The 22924-nt window shown below is 42.3% G+C and overlaps 1 protein-coding gene across 2 annotated transcripts in view; it reads right to left on the bottom strand.

The window, feature by feature from the left end:
* Positions 1-22331, bottom strand: part of pcsk5b (proprotein convertase subtilisin/kexin type 5b) — an 80019-nt gene extending 57688 nt beyond the window's left edge. Inside the window, exons 1-5 of one of the 2 annotated variants that reach the window (XM_084945184.1) lie at positions 21649-22331; positions 17852-17956; positions 7479-7631; positions 4668-4811; positions 2725-2801 (exon numbers count right to left, since the gene is read on the bottom strand). In XM_084945184.1, coding sequence (XP_084801310.1) covers positions 2725-2801; positions 4668-4811; positions 7479-7631; positions 17852-17956; positions 21649-21828 — 659 coding nt within the window. In that variant the 5' untranslated portion in view covers positions 21829-22331. The remainder of the gene's footprint in view (positions 1-2724; positions 2802-4667; positions 4812-7478; positions 7632-17851; positions 17957-21648) is intronic. The other variant, XM_084945183.1, reaches the window with a different exon arrangement.
* Between the last annotated feature and the right edge of the window lie 593 nt (positions 22332-22924).

Raw genomic sequence — 22924 nt, 5'->3', positions numbered from 1 at the left:
GCTGTTACCTGTTAACCCAACATTGCTAGACTCACAGACACTTAGCTGGAGTTACGTTGGCTTATAACCAGCTGTTGTTATTGATTAGTGGCTTTTGTGAGCCATCTTGAGATTGTGAGGGATGTATGTCTAATGTACTGACAACAAATAATTGCAACAATATCTGGAAAAAAATGAGCATTTTTAATGCAGGTTTTTGTGTATCATAGAGCTCCGACTTTAGTACAATAGGTGAGGCTTGAAGATAATGGAGAGGATAAAATTTTATTATTGGATTGTCTCTTTGCGCTTTTGCTTTTTTGGTGAGGTGGACCCTTTCTCAGATGATAAAACATGTGTATGACCCTTTATATCTCGAGTCTGAAGGTCAGACACTAATTAAGTTTTGCCGGGAAGCCCCACGTGCACCTACAGTTTCTCTTCTCCTCCCAATTTGGCATTCTCAGCCACTGTATTCAAGATGAAGGGGCAACATGGTGGCTTCCACAAACTGACGCCCATTCCTATGTATTTTTCATGGATTAATTCTAAGTTTATGAGAATGCATCAGTTTGTAATTTCACACTAACTAATCAAAAAATTACAGACTGTACCTTTAAGAGCATCTTGGCTGACGCGATTTTGATATTTTTTTCCCAATTTTTGTCAAATTATATTTCAATAAACTGTGGGTAATATGCACGTTCACTGTTGAATAAATAAATGATCCAAAGACATTACTTCAGAGAGCTGTAAAGGAGACTAATATAGTGATAATGCAGTTGTTTATCCCCTCCTGCTTGCTGTTTATACACATAGACATAAATCCACAAGCATTATGTAACTAATCATCTGCATTTTGATTCCAGATGTAGTTAAATTTAGCTTATCCCTTTACATAGCTAACAGATTATGTGCCTCATGTATTCAGATAAAATTATCTGCAGAAAATCATCATATAGAGAATGATAAACTCAAAAAACAAAAATAAACCAGATTTCTGTTCCACATGCATCACAGTCAAATATAAATTCAAACCCAAACAGAAACCAGCTCGTTAAGCTGCATCGTGGCCCTCGTGTCTCTTTAAGACAACGTATTACCAGCAGGGACTGAGCCATTGCCATGGCACTTGAGCTGCTGTGCCAAATACACATACACACACACCCAAAAATCACTCACTGAGCCAAACTGGCACAAGACAAGTGCACAGGCAAGCGAGTTCCAAATTACTTCTTCATTCTCAGCTGACTGCAGGTTTCCCCGACCTTATAGACAGTACATTTGCATAATGACTGAAACTAGCACCACTGAATGAACAATGGGCTCTGAGGTAAGTTTCTGAATCATTAACATGTAAACTGTCATGACCATTGACCAACAACCACTGATCAAAGCTCATTGATCATTGATCAGTGACCATGAGTACCGTTCACAGAGAGTTGGGGAATGGCCGCAATCACAGCATTGTAATAGGGCGAAAGATGTACCCTTAGGCCCCCTCCTCGATTCAGAGATGGTCTTTCCCTCTTCACGTAAATGGCCTCTTTGACTCCCTGCTCAAACCACCATTCCTCCCTGTTCAGGATGTGTACATCCTTATCATTGAAAGAGTGTCCACTGGCCTGTAGGTGTTAATAGACTGCCGAGTCCTGGCCTGATGAGTTAGCTCTTCTGCGTTGAGCCATCTGCTTCATCAGAGGTTGTTTGGTTTCCCCAATACACCACACTACTCTGTTTGTGTCGGGGGACCAGATCCTTGATGCGGACAAATTTTTAAAACACCGTGTTTTGGTGTTTGAAAGCCACAGATATGCGGTGTTTAGAGAAAATGTTTCTCGACAGTCCCGATACTCCTGACACATATGGGATCACCAAGGGTTTTTGTCCTTCTTCTCTCCTGGATCGACTGGAGAGAAGAAAGAAAGCTTTCTTTAGGTGCCTTCCCAGCTTTGACAAATGTCCAGCTGGGATAACAACATTTACTCAGGGCCTTCTTGATGTGATGTTCTTCTGCTTCACTGGCCGCTGTATCTGAAGGGCTGGTGTTCGCTCTGTATTGTACCGTCCTGAGGACACCCAGTTTGTGCTCCAGTGATGAGAGTCAAACCTTAAATACTGATCCATATGCGTAGGTTTACGGTACACAGAAACATTTAAATGTCCCCTATTACTGATGGAAATCTCACAGCTAAGAAGGCTAAACTGTCATTTTTCACATCCTCCCTGGTGAACTTAATGTGATCAGTGGTTGTTGATCAACGGTCATGACAACTTGCATATTAATGACGCAGAAACTGACCTCACAGCCCATTGTCTGTCAGTGGTGCTAGTTTTAGTCATTATGCTAATGTACCTTTTATAAGACTAAGAGGAAACTGCAGTCAGCTGAGACTGAAGAAGTCACTTGGATGAGCGACGTTTCTCCCACTGAAAAAGCGACGTCGAGATGAACAGAATCAACTTTTCGGGATTTCCTTACCTGACTGATTGAGCATGCATCAAGACAAATATGCTAATATAACTCACTGCACCACAACAGAGTCACGACTCAGCAAATACAAACATATTGAAGCACAGAGCTTGTTGTAGAAATCAATGAAGGGAAAAAAATTATCCTGAAGAGCTTTTGGTAAAAACAAAACAGTGAAGCCACATGCTTATTTTCTAAAACCCTGTTACAGTTCAAATTAAATTTCTTGCTCTCTCTGTTATAGGGTAGATTTCCTTATTTATTTTCCTTACTTGTTCTCGTTGGTCGCATCATATCGAGGCATGGGATCCACATCGTTGCTGTTGACATCATAGCTTGCCTGAGGGTCCTGGAGGACACATGAAGGTCAACACAAGTATAACAAAATATAACGATGGCTGTAACACACACACACACACACACACACACACACAATGGGAAAAAATCAAGCAAACAAGTGAATTCATTAGTAGAGTAGGTCCAACACTCTCTGTGAGTGTGTGTGTATAACTGGCTTGTAGATCGCCAAAAAGCTTCTCTAACCCAATCGAAGAGTTCACATCAACACGACTCACAACAGTTTTGTAAATCGAATGCAATCAGAGCTAACCCAATCTGCGGCACCACTCGCCCTTCGGCATAAACAAATCTAAGCATTAAGAGTAGCTAATAACAGCAGCGCAAAGAGGGTGTGAATCATTTCATCTGTGCAGCTGATTGATGGCTTTACCTGCTGCCTCAGGCCAACAAGTTAGTTCAACTATCAGTTCTCGGTCGTAGGTAGACATACCTCAGCACGCACACACACTAAAGTATGAGCTCACAGAGAGATAAACATGTACACACAGCATAACTGCACATCTGCAGGTTTAAGGAAGTTTTTCTCTGGAATTTAATTGCAGACACATGATGGGCTGATGATCCAAATGGCAGCAAATATCACTACCTAGTTCATCACATGACTGCTGTCTTCTGGAACACGACTTGGTTACATGGTAAAGAGAAACAGTGTGATTACAAAGCAGAATTTGTATTATTAAAATCACAATTATAATCGTCAGATTTTTATTTTTTTTTTCCTCCACATTTACATTACTAGAAAAAGTTGCATTTCCTGCGAAAATGCAGTGTGACTGCTGTGTAGTGGAATCTAAAAACAGCAGAAGAAGGAGAACTATCTGCTGAAAACACTGTGTAGAAGCTCAACTCTTTGCTGAAAACTACTGTATTTGAAAGGGTACACTGAACAGTGTCAATAAAGCGTACATGCAAGCGGGGAAGATGTGCGGCAACCGCCACAGGTAGGATTCGAACCTTTGCCACCGGATCTCACGGCAGCTGCTCATCCCACTGAGCCAAGCCAGTTCTGGTCACAAAGAAAGATATGATGAGAGACAAAATGTGCACTGTGCAGAAGAAGCTGAATTGTGCTGAAAAGAGTGAAAAATCTAAACTTTCTGCTGGAAAAAGCTGAAAAGAGGTGAAGAAACTAAAAAGAGGTAAAGAAGCTGTAGTTTCTTCTGAAAACAGCTGAAGAATCTAGAATTTGTGCTGAAAAGAGGTGAAAAAACTGAAAATTCTGCTGAAAAGGGGCGAAGAAGCTGAAATTTGTGTTGAAAAGAGTTAAAAAGGTTGAACTTTTAACTGAAAAATTATTGCCATAAGCGGGATTCGAACCCAGACCTCCCGCTCTGAGAATGGCTGCTCATCTCACTGAGCCAAAACATAGCTCACCCCGGCAAGCAATATCAGTGACCACACTTGTCATGTGGTCCCAGTCATCTCAATGGGACAAAATATGGCATAAAAAGCTTAATATTTCAAAAGGTATAAAAGTTCTGAGCACCAAAAGATATAGCAGTCATTAGCAGAAAGAGCAGAACAGGTTAAAATTTGAATGGTGAAAATTGGATGAAAACTGAGGGAGTAGTTAGGCGGAAACGGAGCAACTAGAATAATAAAGGATAAAGAATAAAGAGAAACAGGATCACAATAGTGTGGCACTGCGTTGCTATGTATTAATCAGTGCACTGTGTTGTATATGTGACTTGTTAATCCTGAATGAGGCAGACTCATAGCCATTCATGCAAACACATGCAGGGGCATTTACATTTGAACTGATACACTTCCTCACTTGTCACACACCGACTCAAAGCCAATATGCGCACACGCTGCCACTCATAGCCGCCCTACACGCGCATACATACACACTCACGTAGTTCTGATAGAGGTCTGGGTGGTTCCTCTCGATCCCGTCGTCTAATATGGTCACCACCACGTCTTTACCCGTGTAGCCCCTCTTCCACGCTCCCATGATGTTCATATCCGACTGGCAATTATGGACGTCGTCGTTGCAGTGCTGCAGAGATGGAAGCAGATGGTGAGAAGAGAGCAGGTGGGGATAAACATATGAGGTGGGAGTTTAGGAACTCTGTCATGTTCTTGCAGATGTTCAGCTAGGAGTTACAAGTTATGAGCGTACTCATGTCACTTTCTTTCAACTTGGAGCAAGCAGGAGAGTTCTGATTTTACTTAGAGGGGAACGATTTTACTTCAACAACTCCAATTAAAGCCCAGCGTTTTTGAAAAATACCTCACACAGTGCGTTTCAACCATTAGAAACAGACTCAGACTGCAACTACACACTGATCACCAACCAGTCATTACTTGCTGCCATTCAAGACCTGCATGATGTCATTGGGAATAGGGTGCCAAGAATAGGGATGGGAATCCAGAACCAGTTCCAACTGAGAACCTTTTCCAAATTGTCCAAATCACCGGAATCATCTGCCTCCAGGCTTACTAATTCCCTTTGTCAATGCTGGCATGCTCTCTGACAGTGGAAAAGAAAAAAAAACAATGACATCAACCTCACGACAGAGAGGAGCTTCTGCACACCTGAAAGTTGAGTCTTTTTTTGTTCCGTTTCAAAACTGTGTTTAAACTTAAAGATAAACAGTTTTGCTCATGGCGAATACCTGTGTGGGCCTATTTTTTCCCCACCCAGAGAAAACCGGTCAAAGGTAGGACGCTAGTCCTTTTGTTAGCTATGATGTCAACTGCATCCTTGCTCTGCAAGCCCACTAAGGAGGTAATATCCCAAAACCTGGCATTACTTCTCTGCACAAAACTAGAGCAAAAACATAATTCAAACATTCTCTCTATCGAGAGAGAGATCTATCTATCTATCTATCTATCTATCTATTGAGAGAGAGAGAGAGAGAGAGAGAGAGAGAGAGAGAGAGAGAGAGAGAGAGAGAGAGAGAGGAGAGAGAGAGAGATTAAAAAAACGTGTCAGTTTTTGAGGGACTTCGATCGCCAATCCTAAACTATTATCCTGGATCACAATGTGTGACTGGCAGATAATTTGGAATTCCAGCAACCAAAGACATCTATCCAACCAATTTCTTAAACCTTTATCCAGTACAAGGCTGCAGGCACGACACGGGGCTAAACGGGAGCACAGGTCCCCAGCCCATTATAGGGCTAACACAGAGAGACAGACAATAACTCACATCCACACCTGCAGCCAATTTAAAATCACCAATTAAGCTAACATGCATCATCTGTGGATTGTAGAACGCAATCAGAGCTACACCACCGAAAACTGCGTGCCGTCTGCAAATAAAGACAACACCACCTAGTTCACAAATATTCACCAATCTCTCCCAAACTGACAGCGGCAGATCGATAACATGAGCAGATGTGCCTCTGCTTTCTCACACTCTGCTTCCACTGGAGCGCGACAAATCAGGAGGCAGGCGTCAGATATCGTTTCATCTAGCACAGACGGGATTTTTTTTTAGTCCCGTCTCCCGCACCGTCTTCATTGAAAACAGCTACATGGTCACTGTTGCCGAGTGTAACCCTGGCATTTCAATATTGTTCACAGCAAATCTTATTCAGAGGCGTGTGTCACGAGCTATAGTTTATTTTCTAAAGGTTAAAGTGACATTTAGATGTGTAATGTTTAACCCTAAATTGCTCCTTCACACACTTTATTCATTGATTAGAAGCACTTTGCTATGCCTCTCACACAGCTCAATAAAATTCTAGTTATTTCAAACAATTAATGGTGTAATATTGCACTGCACTTATATTAAATACAAACTATACAACTGGACAGAACTATCAGGCTGTGTAAGGTCACTTTGATGGGATTGACCAGAGGAAGCTTGTTTTCCATTCCAGGTTCAAAACACACATGAAGTTCTGAAAGTCTGGAAAATATATAAAACCTCGGGTCAAAGTATCGGCAGTTATCTACACTGAGTTAACAATTGACTGAGCTGGGATCACTCGACCGCACACACAAACATATAACTAAGGAGCAATGATCTTAAGGTGTATGCAAACAGGAGTGATAAGCCAGCAAAAAAAAAGTATCTGCCCCCCCCCCACCACCACAGAGACACGTACGCGCCTCTGTGTGGGCATTCCTGTGACAAATGCTTACAAATAAACAAAGAACCTCAATTTCCTTGTTCCAATTAGAGTTCAGATAAAAGCTAAATTTCATCATTAATGCCGGGATTTTCAAGGCACAGGTTGGAATGGTGAAGCAGAAGCCAAAATGTACAATGTTTATTTGAGAGCAATCGTTCCCTAATAGTTGTCATCAAAGCCCCATTATATTTTTGCAAAAGCAATCCTTTTTTTAAAAATTAAAAAAATACCCATTATAACTCTGCTCATTGTTCTGAAACATCTTTGTGGGGATGCATAAGCATTTCTCTATAGGGGAAAAAAAATCCTATATCAACTCTTCATTCTTATAAGACACAAACAAAGACACACACACACACACGCACACACACAAATCCCTCAGCTCAACTGCAGTAATCAGGACAATGCCGTGACCTAACCTGACCTTTGACCCACAAACTGGATAAATGTGGGCAAAGAACAGCATGCAATCCTCCGAGCAGACTAGATGCTGCATACACTGAGTTCATGGGCCCTTGTTATATTCTTCTGTCTGGTGTAAACAGAGAGGAAGCCTGGAATAAGTATACACTGGACTTACAATATACCACATACTGTTCCACTTGGCGTCATTATAGAATATGTTGTTTTGGGCTGGGCTGCTGTGGGCGGGGCTTGACAGCGAAAGGAGCGGGGCCTGTTTGAAATCCCTCTTGATCCTCCTTTTCACCACCTGCTGCTGTATCCACTCCACCTGAAACATACAAACAGAGACAGGCGATAGAAGAAACTGAGGAGGCTTACAATAATAACAGGGGAGCAGAATCACTTCGGAGATGACACAACCAGTATACAGGTGAAGTTCCAGTGAACTGAATACTGAAGGTGAGGCAACATTTTAGGAGGATTTAAAAAAGAAAAAGTGCAAATACATTGTCTATGTTTGCTCTTATTTGCCTTATGTGATGAACACGCAGAGGGAAAACAAAGAAACCACCTACAGAGACTAAACTACATTATACTGTTGTACGCAACCGAGCAAGACAGAAACGAATCTACTGAGTCTTAAGGGGGTGTTTTTCTTTTGGTGCTCAGCCTTAAAGTCGTTTTTATCCCAATGGACTGCCTATAAATAAGCGTAATAAGGTTTTATGTGCTGTCTCCTCTTTTAAAAGTGGTAAAAGGTGAACAAATGAAGACTGCTTAAGTAAAACAAGCCACTACAAGCCCAAAAACAACAACAAAAAATAACAAACTATAGATGTGGAAGACTCGCAAAGTCATGATTTATTTTTAAAGAGAGATTTTAACCATGTCAGTGTTACTGTGGGCTCATCAGTTCGCTTCTCCTTTACGGAAAATTAAAAAAAAAAAAAAAAATGTTAGGACATTTGATGCACACATACGCACTAAAGGCTGTAAGGCCTCACAGGTAACATCAATCTCTCAAATGTTATGGGCTCGCTTCGAGGCGCAGAGGCATTCCTTGGCAGGAGCCTCGTTCAGACTTTGAGGCGGAATTTTCCAATTTCAAAATCCGTGCTGCCTGGATCCGAACGAGATGGCTGGACCCACTCGCGCCGCCCCGGTCAGCTCCTCTTAAAAACCCGCAAACCTTGTGTTTAGTCTAGAAGACTTCATCTGTCTGAGAAGGCCCGATCAGAAGTTTACGCGGACCCAGCGATGTTAACACAGAATCTGAAATATTAGCAGGTATGCGACTGGCACAACACAGAGCAGACGTAAACATTTGTGTGATAAATGATCCAGGGATTCTCCGGCACAGAGTTTGCACCCAAACACGATTGTGCAACAGTTTATGGGGACGGGGGAACGGTGCACATTGGCACGAAATGTCAAGGTAGTTCTTCTTTATACAGCGTTTACAAAAGTGTGTAATTCTTCTGAGATGTCCGCCACACCAGCTTCCGTTTCTAGCTGTATAGACGATGTATAGACAGAATAATTTTCACACCGCAAGTGTTTTTGTTTTGCCGCTCAGCCCCGACAGTCCCAGAAATCTGAGGTTTTATTGAGCTATGTCCGACTGTAAAAGACAAAGCGTTTCTCCACATCAATAGAGCTCCAGCAGACAGGAGGAGGAGGAAGAGGAGGAGTAGAGAGAGAGAGAAGAAGAGAATAGCTGACATAATGACTGCAGAGTGATTATCTGGTCTCATGCACTGAAACAATCTGCCAGGCTCTCTCCGGAGAGTTTGAGAGCGAGGCAACAAGACAAGATAAGACGAGAGGAGAGGCGATAAAGAGCTGAAGAGAACGAGTCCCAGGAGAGTCAATAATATAAAAAAAGAAGAGAGAGAGCTGGAAGGGAAGGGAAAACAAATAGCAAGAGAGACCAAAAGACAGCAAGTGAAGGGAGGATAATTGAGTTTATAAATAACTGATTTAATAACTTGAGTATGTACCTCTTTAGAAATTGTGAAGGAGGGAAAGGAATAAAGTGCAAATGATGTAATTCAATAAATGACCTCCCATAAGGAAGAAAAAAAGATGGGAAAGGAAAAGGAAATGGCAAACCAGCGCAGAGAGAAAGATAAAGTGTAGAAACGAAACAATTTTTTAAAAAACCCAGTGAGAAATTTTACTTCTCCCGTCTGCCAAGGTCTCAGCTCATTTCACTCCAACTTCTATCAGGCCCATCAGCTTCAAAGCAACCGTTTACACAGACCATTAGCCTCAAAACAACACTGTCATCAAGAATTGTGCGTGAGTGTGTCTGCGCAAAACCACTGGTGTATCATTACAATTTGCATACATTAGCATACCATCAACCACAATCTTTGATCAGCAGTGTAACTCTTAATTGCTCTTGTTCGCAACTTGCATGGATATCTGCCCCGTGTATACCCGTAAATCCTCCTTCACCGCCATCAGGGGCGACGCAAACGCTTCAAGAAACGACAAAAAAAACAAAAACAATAAATTCATTTTTTGCTGAAGTTTGTCTCAGATGTCGCGGGGCAAGAAACACACGTTCAGAGGAATCTAAAAGAGTTTAAAGTGGCTTTAATGAACAAGGTCAACAACCACAGAGCTGGAATTTTAAAATGCTTCTGCATGCCAGCAAGTGTACACCCTACTGAAGCGCCTTTGAGCAAGACACTGAACCTGCCACCTCCTGGGATTTAGTATTGTTTGCTACCTAAAAGCTTAGTGTGGTGAATGAGCACAAACCATACAACTTCTTTGGAGATTACTCTAGATGAGGCATTTTTGCAGACTGGTGTTTGCTAATTTCACATATTCTATTGACAAAGGGGCTCTTTTTTCCTCTTTATGAAGGCTATGATGATTCAAAAATATTTCTGAAAGCAAAAAATTATTTAAGCCAACTTTGACCAACAACGTCAAGGCAACTGCAACCTTGTAGATCCCTTGATCATGACTAGATTGTGAAAAGAGGTAAACTCTGTTATCCCAGTGCATCCCCAGTTTTAAAAGGTTACCTGAGGTGAGCTTTAAATATTACAGCTTTCATCAAACAGCACAAACACCGTGAGCACATCCTTACACCATCTTCCATTTACATTCTGCTGCTCACGCCGACACAAAAACTTGCCTTTAATTTAAAAACTGGTTACGAAAAAAGCTGCTCAAATGAAGCGTGTATTTCACCACAGCTTTGCTAACATAGTAGCGTCCCTGCAGCATTACACTGCAGGGTCTGTAACATAAATCATATGCCTTACTTTCAGTATCTGTGTGTCATATCTATGCCTGCATTATTAACACAATAAGAGCTCAGTGGGTGGCAGCGTGCTGGCTGTGGGGGTGCTATATGTCAACATGAGATCGCAGACATTTATATACAAATTCTTTACATCCCAAGGAAGAAGGCTCAGCTTAAAGGTCTAGAGGTGGAAATGCCAACACTGGCATCATAATTTCAAGACTGATGGCTCCCATCCATCCATAGTCATTTATATCATTTACTTCCATTCTTAAGGAGCAACAAAAAAAAAGCCTGGTCTTCAAGAAAAACATGAATCCGTTATGAAAAATGAATCATTTGTTTGTGTACACGGATAAGAACTGACATTTTTTTGGAACAGTCAGCGCAAATTTGTGAGTAATGCATTTCAACAGGGAGTGTATTTTGTGTCTCCGGCACGAATCTAGCCCAGACAAAATGGAGATGCGTCACCATTGCAATTTAAAAGAATAATAATAATAATAAAAAGTGATGGGACTTTAATTCCTAACCAACAAATTGTTATTAAACAGCTAAACTTAACCAAGTAAATAATATGAAAGTATAGTCTATAAGTAAGCATAGACCCTACAATGTTTAAAAGTCTGTGAGGTGTTACAGCTTTAACTTGGGTCTTGTGAGCGGTAAAATGACCAAGTGCACCATGAACGCCTCCAGCCGCCTTTTAAAAATGGAAAATATTCATTTCATGTACATGGACACAAAGATTTATGATCATTCAGATGAAAAATGGGGCTCAGAGACAAAAGATTTGGGTTTTCATGTTTTCATGTCCAGAAACAAGACTTGACAGAGTAGCTCGAGACCATTTCACAAACTGCGCTGTATATTGTGCGTGTTTAACTCTTCCACAACCTATTTTATGAAAATTTTTTAAACTTTCCACTGCTGTTGCTACAGTTGATGTTGGATTTCTTTACTGGGCTTTGTTTTTTTTTATTTTTATTAAAAATACATGTTTATCCTCTCCCTTCCTGGATTACCAGAGGCAGATAACGGCCTATGTAACACTTTTTCTGAAGCCGTTGAGAATAATGCCATCCTTTATTGTGTCTGCTAAAAATCACTCACTGATAACAGCCTGCAGTTATCCGCATCAATTGTGCCATGAATGCGAGGCCCTATCCAAACAAAGCCAATATCGCCCGTATTATTGCCTCTAAAACTTCCCCATGTATCACTACCATTGTGTCAGTGCCAACTCACTGGCTGGCTCTGGGGCATAACGACCTCCTCCATTCATTTAACTGCAGTCTGGTGTAGCAGAGGAATGATCTGGTAGCACCTGTACCTCTGTCACCCTGCCTTTACTCCCAGTCTGACTCCCGCTCCTATCTCACTTCCTTTTTTTCCCCCCTTTTTAAATCCCTTTCCTCGTCAGCCCCCCTCTCTCCTTCGCTGCATTTTTCAGTCTTCTTCTCTGCAGGTGCCCATTTCTCTCTCAGATGGCCTGTCTCTGTCTCTCTCTCTCATTCCCACTCCAACCCCCTTCCAACCTCCCTCCCTCCCTCGCTCTCACTCTCATTCACTCTGTATAAGGGTTTGCAGGTGGCTCTAGCTGGCTGGGTCAGTAACCAGGGGAAACTGGGGAAGAGTTCACTTCAATAGAACAAATGGGAACAAATTGATCCACTTTTACTGCTGTTTGTGTGACGATGTTAGAGCTCCAGGCAAAAAAGCTAATGGATAGTGGGCAGAACACCCAGTGAAACCCTTGCAGTAACATGAGAAACCAGTTCTTGTCCTCTCTCTGGGGTATTTCAGAGACTCGGCCCAAACTCAGCCATCACAAACAGCATGGGCCGTTACGGCCAGCTGTGGGGGCTCGTCTCAAAGCTTAGACTATTTTAATGGTTCATTTGTTAAACAAATTCAAACTAAAAATTCAGGATTCTCGGCCTAATGGAAATTTGTACTTGGGACTAAGATGAGTCTGATAAAATCTAAGGGTATGCACGTTATCCCTGAGGTCCAGACACTAGCTATGTCGTCTCCGTAATGCAATGAGCGTCCTCGTCTTCTGCATATCTATGAATACAGCAAGGCATCTGTGCGGTGAACAAAAAAATTCTGTGAGCCAAAAGGGAAAAAACACTGAGCATATTTTAATTGTTTAACAGTGTAATAAGTAGATATGAGCTCATTTTGGTAGTTTTACTATGTGGTAAACCGTTGTCCTGATGTGGCAGAGCAATAAAACATTCAAATTTAATTTTGTTGTCACGGCCATTTTGCATTTTAGTCTATCCCAGTGAGGATTCAGCTGCAAACCACACCTGGCTCTCAGTTTTCATGCACATGTCTGAATAGATGACTTCAAGTAAACAAGAGCCTTTCTAAGTGAAACCGGCTGGAAGCACCGTGCTCCTTCAGCTAGAAGGCGTTCGGCAGTTGTTTCTCCCTACTAATCTCTGCGCACACATCAAAAGGACACTACAAAAGGAGAAAACAACCACTGCCGTGCTGTAATTGTTGTTTACAGTAAACTTGAAATGTCTGGAAATAGATTTCAGGCAAAGCAGACTAAGTGTACTTGAACAAAAAAAGAGAAAAGACTGCGGCTGTCCAAACTCTCTTGGAACTCCCAGCATGAATGACTCACGAGCATGCGTCAGCAGAACCGAGCAAGGTGCATGCCGAATACTGCTTAATACAAAAAGACACGTTCGTATAGATAGCCACTTAATTAGGTACACTTGTTAAGCTGCTCATGGCATGGCACCTCAGTGCATTTAGGGATATAGACATGGTCAAGACCACCTGCTGAAGGTCAAACCAAGAAGAAAGGTGGGCTACAGCAGCAGAAGACACTGGGTGCCACTCCTGTCAGGTCAGAACAGCTAAAAAGAGGATATCGGATTCCACAACAGAAGATTTAAAAAATGTTGTCTGATCTGACGAGTCTCCAGTTCTGCTGCGATATTCAGATGTTAAGGGACAGAATTTGGCATAAACAACACGAAAGCATGTATCCATGCTGCTTGGCATCAACAGTTCAAGTTGTTGTTGGTGATGTTGGGATATTTTCTTTTCCAAAGTTGAAGTTATTTTTACTTTTGTTCCCAACTTTGCTCATTTGAATTGAAGTACAGGGATTGGAGAAGAGGCCACTGAGAGGCAAAAGGTAGAGAAAGGTAAATATCTACTCAGAAAGAGGGTGTACTGACCTGTACTAAACTTCAGACGCTCCACAACCAACTGTGGAAGAAAACTTCTGCTGCAGAGAGCCTGTTAAGGCCAGGCTTGAAAAATAGATATGTCCACACACGACTAACAGATTCCAGCTGTGCAACTACAACAATTACACTTGTGGCTCATGTCAACATTTTTTTTCCTAGTTGATATTTAGGGGCATGAAACAGAATAAAGATTATGACCTCTCTATGCGGTAAGACAAAGAACTTACGGCATGCATCGCATCTGCCACCAGCACCAAAACAGCATATGATCAAAAGTTTTCTTTGACCTACTTTGATGTGAAATTACAATGACAGCTTAGAAGGAGCAAAAAAAAAAAAAAGGTTAATAAATAAGCCAAAAGTAACATTCAAAAACAACAATGCAGTCATGCATATTTTCACAGATACAGCACGGCGCAGGCTCTCCCCTGCGACAGCACTGACAGCCGTCTACGTCCTCGTGCATGTAAACTGTGTCGCACTCCAGACAGAAATCGGAGGATGCAAAACCTTTAACAAATCATGTTTGATCAAGAAGCTTTTAAAATGTTTCCAAATAGCTTGTCCTGAAATACTTTCTGCAGGTTTTCCCAGATTTCTACATCCTGGGAGTCCAAAATGACTACAGCCACAACAGCCACGTTTATAGGAAATGTGCCAAGCTGAACTAAACTCAATCTAGGATCCCATCGGCAACCCTCTGATGCTTTAGCCTCTGTAGACAGAGCCAATATTTCAGGGCTTCCTTTGTAGCCAGCAGATATCTGGGACAATACTTCCTCTTAAGTCCACTTGTCATTGTTTACGACTGTCAATCGATTTTAAAAAAGCTACGTGGCATCAGGGGCCAACAGCTTCAAGATTGCATTTCAGTGTTCCCTTTTTTCCTTGTTCACCTCCATGCAGTCAAAAGCTGTTCAAATGTGATTCATCAATACTACATGGACTACAAAGGAAAGTCAGCTCGCGGTGCCGCAAATACTTTGTCTGTGTAGAATCTGTTTCATGAACCCTGTTTGTCCTTGTTTAAGGGTCAAGGTGACGCCATGTGCCCTCTCACAGCCTGGAAAAATAAGCGGTCTTTGACCCGAGAGGCAAGTGACACTGCAGTTAGGCGGGTGCCATAAAGTGGTAATCTGTGCTGTGCCTCATCTCCATGGTAACATGCGTGCCAGAGTCTACTGTGGATGGTAGGGTGCGCCTTTCACGGCATCGCTACACCCCTCTGACTCACTCACACACAAAACACACACGGCTGTCATTATTACAAAACCTGATTGCAAAACATCATTAGCAGAATGCCAGACCTCGCTGCTGCCAAACTGGCTGTCATGTTGATCCCAAACCTCGTAGACAGGTCCGCAAAAAGGACAGCCAGTCAGCAAGGGAAACACCAACAGCTCTATTTTGCTCCACTTTTCATTTATTCTGTGTCTCCGATGCATCCTTCTCCTTCTTCCGTGCGTTCTAATAGGCAATCTTCTGTTTTCTGTCATTTAACCTCTTCTCTCTAATCTAGTCTTTTTTTTTTTTTCTTTTTTTTTTAAATCTCTCAGTCTCCCGGCCAGCTGGCATCCGGACACAGACCTTCCTCCAGGGTGGCACAGTGTCAGGCCCAAGAGGGCAAGAGAACCAAAGACAGAGGGAGGGGGACGAGTGCACAGAAAGCAACAGTGAGAAAAAAGGGAAGAGGGAGCTCTTGACAGGTGATGACAGCAGGTGAACAAAAAAAAACAAAAAACAGCTGAGTGGCCCAAAAATACAGAGAAAGGAAACTGAAGAGAAACAATGAAACAGGATAACAGATAAGCGGGTAAAGAAGGTGACAGACGGCTCCTTTTCTTTCTTTTCTCCGCTTCCCGTTTCATCCTGTCTTCCAGTAATCACACTGATCCATCACCATCATTCTTCAGCAGTCGCCGTGCATTTATGAGTCCGACACAGATTTATTCGCCGTTCAGAATCTGCACGCAACATCACCGCTGCTGTATGTAAACGCTGTAAGAGGCATCGCTGCCCTGTTTCCTCAGGATCAAGTCCCAGCCTGTTCAAGAAAGTGACCCGCTTCATCAAACAGGCAGACATCAACAAGTCTGAGTCGGGTACTAAGATGACAAAAATATGCAAAATGTGAGATAAGGAGGTTTCACATGTCTTGGATGAGTCAAACGGTCATTTACTTCAAAGGCTTTTTAAATCTACTGTAAACATAAACAAGACATCAGAGGAGCAGACAATCGTGTGAACAATCAACAGGTTTGATTTAGTAATTTGTCCCCCGTGTTTTGATAAAGCTCAGAGTGTTGTGATGTGGAGGCCTCGTGTGTAATTCGGTCCAGGTTTGTTGACCTGATGAAGTGACGAGAAGAGCACTGACAGCGGTTTAGATCAAACTCTTGTTCAAACGGAAAGTTTTTTCTCAGCTGACGACAACAACAAAAGCATGTTATTTACTTTACTAAGGCTGTATTTTAGAGTTACAAAAGAAATCCTGCCCACAGTGATGTGAAACCAAAAAACAAACCTCATAATAAAGATCAAATATTCTGATTTATGATTATGTCACGTTGTGTTATGGTGATCCACAACCATCATGGAAAAATGTTGTTTTGTCCGTGACGGATTCTGTAGGAGAGTTGTGCCATCTGATCTGCCACAACCAGGTTCCTCTGGCTGAGGTCAAGATAAACTATCGGTTTATCATCAGGAAAACACAGAGCAGCTGTGGCTTCACTGGGATCTCAACGCTTGGACGGAAAAGTTTAGAATTTCTCTGAATTTGGATTTACTAGGGCTCCACTCTGACCCCTGGTCTCTGACAAGTGATCACGTAGGTGGCTATATGTACACACACACACACACTCACTGGACACTTTATTAGATACACCTTAACTCACAACTCACTGCATCCAGACACAGTTTAGGTGACCTGCTGAGGCTGTTATCTGCCTCTGGTAATCCCAGAAAGTTGCTTTTGTTCATCTGGAAGCCGAGTTTTCAGTGGAAGAAATGTTTCATCGCTTATTCAAGTAACTTCTTCAGCTCACTGCAGGCTTCCCCCAACACAACTGCCTAACAGTGAGATGTGAGCTCAGTTTTATAATCGTTGATATTCAAAGGCTATGAGCACGCACTATTCACAGAGAAGTACAATCACGCCATCGTAAAATGGTGAAAGATGTACTCTTACAGCCCCTTCCTCGGTTCAACTATGGTTGTTCCACATAAGTACTCCACATCCTACCATTCTTGCTCACCATGTCACAAATCTCTGATCATCTCAAACTACTTTCTTGAGTAATCTACCGGATCTCAGTTCAGTAGAGAACCTTTGGGATGTGGTGGAACAGGAGATTCACATCATGGATGTGCAGTAGACCGATCTACACCAACCGTGCTATCATGTTCACATGGACCGAAATCTGTGAAGAATGGTTCCAGCACCTCATTGAAACTGTGCCATGAACAATTAAGGTAATTCTGAAGGAAACGGGGGGTCCAGCCCAGTACTGGAGTACGGTGAATCAACCATTGTCAACACTGTTGACAAGTTTATTTCAAGGAAAATGATATTTTTAATCTTCTTTTATCTCCTTTAACCTCATCAAATTCAAACTAAAAGCAGTAGTAGGCAGATTTCATCATTATTCACTTGGCTGTTCGCAGGATGAACCACTGCAGAGTAAGATGATAGCCCTTGTAAGAGGTGTATGAAAAATCTACTGAAAACATGTTCAATTCTGGCAAAAGGTCCTCAGTGTATGCTAAAAGTTAATATTTAACTTATCAGTTAAAACCATCTTAACTCAAGGTCCACTTGCTTTTTCCAGAACTGCAAACAGAACCTCATGATCTTCATCAGCGGATGGAGTTTGTTCAGTTGAGTCACCTGATGATAATCAGTCATCTCCATCACAAGTGAGTGAACTTTGTACAGATTTGAACACCACACGTTATCCAGGAAAAGGAACTTGAATTAAGATCATATAAAACTACCTACAGTATCATTTCAGCACAAAAGAAACATTGATGCTCAATCTTTCATAAACAGCACAGACTTACCTTAGGCTCCATGGAAATGAAACTATGGCGACCACGGCTGGACAAAGTCGACCTCTTAATAGTCCGACTATGGAAGAAGTGATAGTGGTCTCTAAGATCCCCAATCTGCAAAACACACAAACAGACTATTCATCACCACTATGCCTTTCTCTGCTATAGTCTCCTAAAAAGTGAGCTTCATTTTTAATGCTGCTCACAGTTTTCTAAAGTCAAGGCGCAGGTCTCGCCATCTTCTCACTGCTGATTTATTCCCTGCTGAGAGCAAGACTATATTGTCAGAGAACCAGCGCACAATGGTTGGTTTGAACGTTAGCAGCGGTGGAAGTAACAGAAGTTGGGAGTTATGTCTACAAGAGGAAAACCAAGTTGGATAGTATCTGCAAGTCATCTGTGAACTTCATGTCGTAGCTGTTCTTGTAGCTACTGACATGAGAGGTTCAAGCTTTGGACCCAGCGCTTTGCGGCACCGCTAACAGTTAGTTTCATTTTTGTTTGTTTTCTAAAACAAGTGGAACTTGTGGAAATGATATATCAATGAGCCATCGTCATTATTTCAGGGCTCTTAATCATTGTTGTTTAAAATAGATCTTTATAACTCTTTATGGCTGCACGATTGTTGCAGTGCTGCAGAAAGAATATGGGCCTGTCATCAATAAAAAGGCTGAGAACCACCATAGCTTTAAGTATTTCAAAACATTTTTCTAAAAAAGGTCATGTTTTTGCATTATAATGACATTTTTCTATCTTAATATTTGTTTTTTCCCAGATATTATACAGAAACCACATTTAGGCTCTTAAATCAATCAGATAAAGGACAAAAGGCTGTGAACTTTAAAAAGAAAAAAAAAAAAAAAAAAAAAAAAAGAGGGACAGCGAGGGGCAGACAAGTAAAGCGAAAACAGACAAACACAGAGAGGCCAGACAAATGTACAGATAGACACACACACAAAGATTTTGAGTGACAGAGGATCCACAGACAGACAATGTTAGATGGAAAGCTGCTGGTCGGTGATTAGTTTTAATAATTGATAAAGACCAAACAGTCCCTCGGATGATCAAACTGTCATGGCTACCAAGGGTCCTGTGGTATGTCACTGATCCTTCCACTGCCACAGAGCCCATCAGATCAGCTTTCGGCTCATGTACCGACACACACTCCAAATTAGAGATGGATAAAATGAGAGCCAAGAAAGTGCCAATAAATCCATGACTTTCAGTATAACATCTAACCTTCAGCATGCATTTTCAATCTTAACTTGAAAAACAGCTAAGCCTACAAATATGGCTTCCCTTGTTGCTCTAGATATGACTGTGTGATCATATGGGCAGGCACATTACGGTAGACTGAAATTTTATCGGAATAATTCAAGAGTGAATCACAACTTCTACTTAACTGTTGGGAATTACACATCTCAGTCCTGCAGAAAAAACACTTCATCAGTGATTCATGATGTCTTACTTCTCCAGACCTTTTTCACTAGAAGCAATAAATCTCCATATCATCTATATTTCATGAACAATAGTACCAAGAAATGCCAAAAGGTGATGCGCGTTTTCCCTTTGGACCTTAATGTTTCATACCTTTAAGACTAATGTCTCATAACAGGACAAAGACTTCAGGACAAAACACACAGGCTGAGACACTGTGGTACTTTGACACCTTCTTGCTTCACGGTGCAGCTTTATCACGGCCTCTCAAACAAATCGAGGACAATGCTCAATAATCAAATCAATCATTTTTTCAATGGAAAACTGATCGTTTCATGTGTTTGGATTATTAGCGTTGTCAAAAACAAAGGTGTTACTCTAGACATTGCACTTGTTTAGTTACCTCTAGAGTAACAATGCTCATTGGCCTGATGCCTTTAACAAATACTACAAACTGCACAAAATATGTAACATGTCGTTGATGTCATGATGCACACACTTCCTGCACATGTGTGTCTCTAGATTACGACCAGTGGCTTTCACGGGCTCTCTCATCTCCTCAAAAAAAACACCAATTTTAACAGAGATCCACGTCTGAGGCCTTGTCAGCTGATTTAGACTCAATTTGGGCCAGTGTCTTAGTCTGGGAAGGGGGCTCCATAGTTAAGAGGATTACCCAGAATTCCCCAACGAGGTGCTCCCTCTCTCCATGCCAACTCTTTTCATCCATCCGTCCATCTATCGTCCCTTCTTTCACTCCCTCCTTCTCCCATCTCCCAGTGTGTGGTTATCTTTGTCTGTGCTCCTCTTTCCAACCCTGTGAAGAAGACCATATTGTCCGCCACACTGTTTTCTATCCATTCATCTTTTTTTTTTTCCCCCCTCACAAATTTAAACTCCATCTCATTTAGCGGCTATTCCCAGAATTATTTCATTACTAGCCCCAGCAAGTTTTTTTTGGATTTACAAACGCTTGGCAGCTTAAGTTCTTCGTGCACATACACGAGTGCTGCACTGATATCAGGAGGACTGGGGGGGGGGTGTCAGAGTTCACATTAGGCAACCAAAAGTGTGTTGCTATCGCTCCCATGGGAGCGGCTTTCGGCTGACCCCCAAACCAGGAAGTGAAGTAAAAACTTGTCTATGAGGTGTCAAAGTCCAGTGAGCCTTCCTGTATTGAGATGGAAATTAGGGCGAATGGTGGGGGTTGGAAGCAACACTCCACCACTCCACTCCACAGGAAAATTCCTATGGGGGTGGTATAGAAAGAGGGGGGTCCACACATTAGTTCCCATCAAAGAGAGGGGATAAACGAGGCCATTAAGGCCTACTCTCTAGGGTGTATAGTGGGTGGGCAGGCTGGATAAGGTGGAGGGGTGGAGGTTCAATAGCTGTTGACTGGACTACCCCACAACAACCTGTCAGAATGCCCCCTCTGTTCCATGCTGTCTTCATGTCGACCGCTGACAAGTGCAGGCTTGAACTGCCCACGTAGTTCAGTCGTATGTGTGAGGTCCACATTTGTGTGCCTTCTCTCTTTTGTTAAAACAAAACAAGTACTATGCTAAAAAAAATTTTTTTTAAATATTTCCTAAAACCACATTTGGACAAAGCTAACAGATAAATTCCTCATCTGGTGTTTACCAATAAAATGACAGAACATAAAAAGAAAGAGGCACATCTGAAGCCAGTGTCTGTGCGTGTATGTTGTTCTTCACCAGATGGATCCAGGAGTTAGTTTACACCATGTTAAGCAATGGCACCTGCTTTTGGCCTGATGCGCTGATCTAATCGATACTGGAGGGCCTTGAACAGTGGAATTATGTACAGTATGGGGAATTAAAGAGAAAAAGACAAAAAAAAAAAAAAAAACAGCTTGAGCAGCCCCGTTTAATAGGAGCAGACTGGAAAGAACATGTTACTATATAAAATGGTGTTTGGCTCACACACCAGGGACTTTTGAGTGAAATCTTACAGAGAGAGAGAGAGAGAGTGTGAGAGAGAGAGAGAGAAATACTAGAAGTCACTTCCAAGCTCATAAACCAAACAGCACCGCTAGCCGTCACTGGGGTGGCAAAACGACCAAGCACATGAGACTTCAGTGGAAACACCGTGAAGAGGCACCTGTTGTGCCATCCTGCAGCTGGTCTACTTTCTTTGTTCCTTAAAGCTTCTCCTTCCCTGGTCTGTTGCAGAGTTAAAAGAACCCGAGTTGGCTCAGGTTTGGACTTCAGACTTTGAGGTTTAATCGCGCAACTTTGCCGCCTTGGAAGAGGCATATTAAGCCCAATTTTAAGAGTTGACGAAAACACAGAGAGACACAAATTAGAGGCAACTTTGACCGGATCAATAAGCAGTAAGGCACATACCTGTCCCATGTTTCTATAGCCGTATTTTTCCGCTATCCGGTCAGCCACCTCGGGTCCCCCGGCTATCCTGACTGCCCAATGGTTGGTGTAAATCCGAGCTTTGCACGGCGGGGACGCAAAGCCGAGGTAGAGCGCCAGGACGCATAGCAAGCCTCTTCTCCAAGCGGCGTTGTGGACCATCTTTTAAACAGACTCTTCTCCTCCTCCTCCTCCTCAGCCGACCAGGCAAACAACCAAACTTCTCTTCTCGCCGAGAGAGGCTCTCATAGAAACACAAATATCCCGGCAAAAGAACTGAGAGAGAGAGAAAGAGAGAGAGAGGGGAAAGGGGAAGGAAAGGAGGTCCGAGGGGGAAAAATACACCTTATCTTCAAACCTCTCTTTTTCACATGGGAGAGTTGGAAGTTTCGTGCGTCTTCTCTCTATTCCCCCCCTCTCTCTCTTTCTCTCTCTCTCTTTTTCCACGGTGGATAGAGAGGAAGTGTGAGTGTGTGAGCGCTGTGCGTCTTCTACGCGCAAAGTTCGCGTACGTGTGTGCGCGCAGAGCTCCTCAAAGCTGATTTCTGCTTCTCCACGAACAACTCGGATGTTGCTCGTTCAGCTCATCGGGCTTTCATGTGGCGAAATGGCTACAGCGCCTCCCCACAAATAACTAGCTGACACTCTGGAGAGTAGAAACAACTCAAGCCGCGGGGTTTCCCTGCCGAGCTCCGCTGGGTCTTAAAGACACTCTGCTTGGATCCGCCGAGGCTGCCCGCCTGTCTGCCAGACGCAGATCAGCCGCAGGGAGGGGTCAAACCGGGGGTTCCAAGGGATTCCTCCAAGAGCCCCCTCACCCTTACTCAATACCCTCTCAAAATTAAGAATTAATTATCTCAAAGTCGAGTGGAAATTATAGAAATCGAACTTTATTTTTAATTACTTTTGATTTTGTCATCAATTGACTGACAAAAGACACTGTGACTGCAAAGAGTGAACATATCCGCTGATGTGTACCTTAGGGTAATTTTCCATTTTCCTAACTAGTGGAGCAAGTACCCCGGGGGGTATTACTGCAGTAGCCTGGGGGTTAAGTAGACAAATAGGTCAATTAGTAGTTAAAAAAACCAAAAGAACCTTATTTAACTAAGGTAGCCTGAGCAGCTTTGAGCAGAAAAGGTAACAGTTATCTAAAACGAATGTTTTAGGGGCAGAAAGACAAAAAATATGGATACATTATTTAAAATATTATTAAATGTTAAATATTTTATCAAAAAACAAGTATCTTACAAAATGT

The sequence above is a fragment of the Perissodus microlepis genome, chromosome 12 (assembly GCF_051167445.1).
Source record: "Perissodus microlepis isolate ML-2025 ecotype Zambia chromosome 12, ASM5116744v1, whole genome shotgun sequence".
Lineage (NCBI taxonomy): Eukaryota > Metazoa > Chordata > Actinopteri > Cichliformes > Cichlidae > Perissodus > Perissodus microlepis.
The sequence above is the reverse complement of the archived record's forward strand: the minus strand, read 5'-3'. Positions and strand labels throughout refer to the sequence as shown.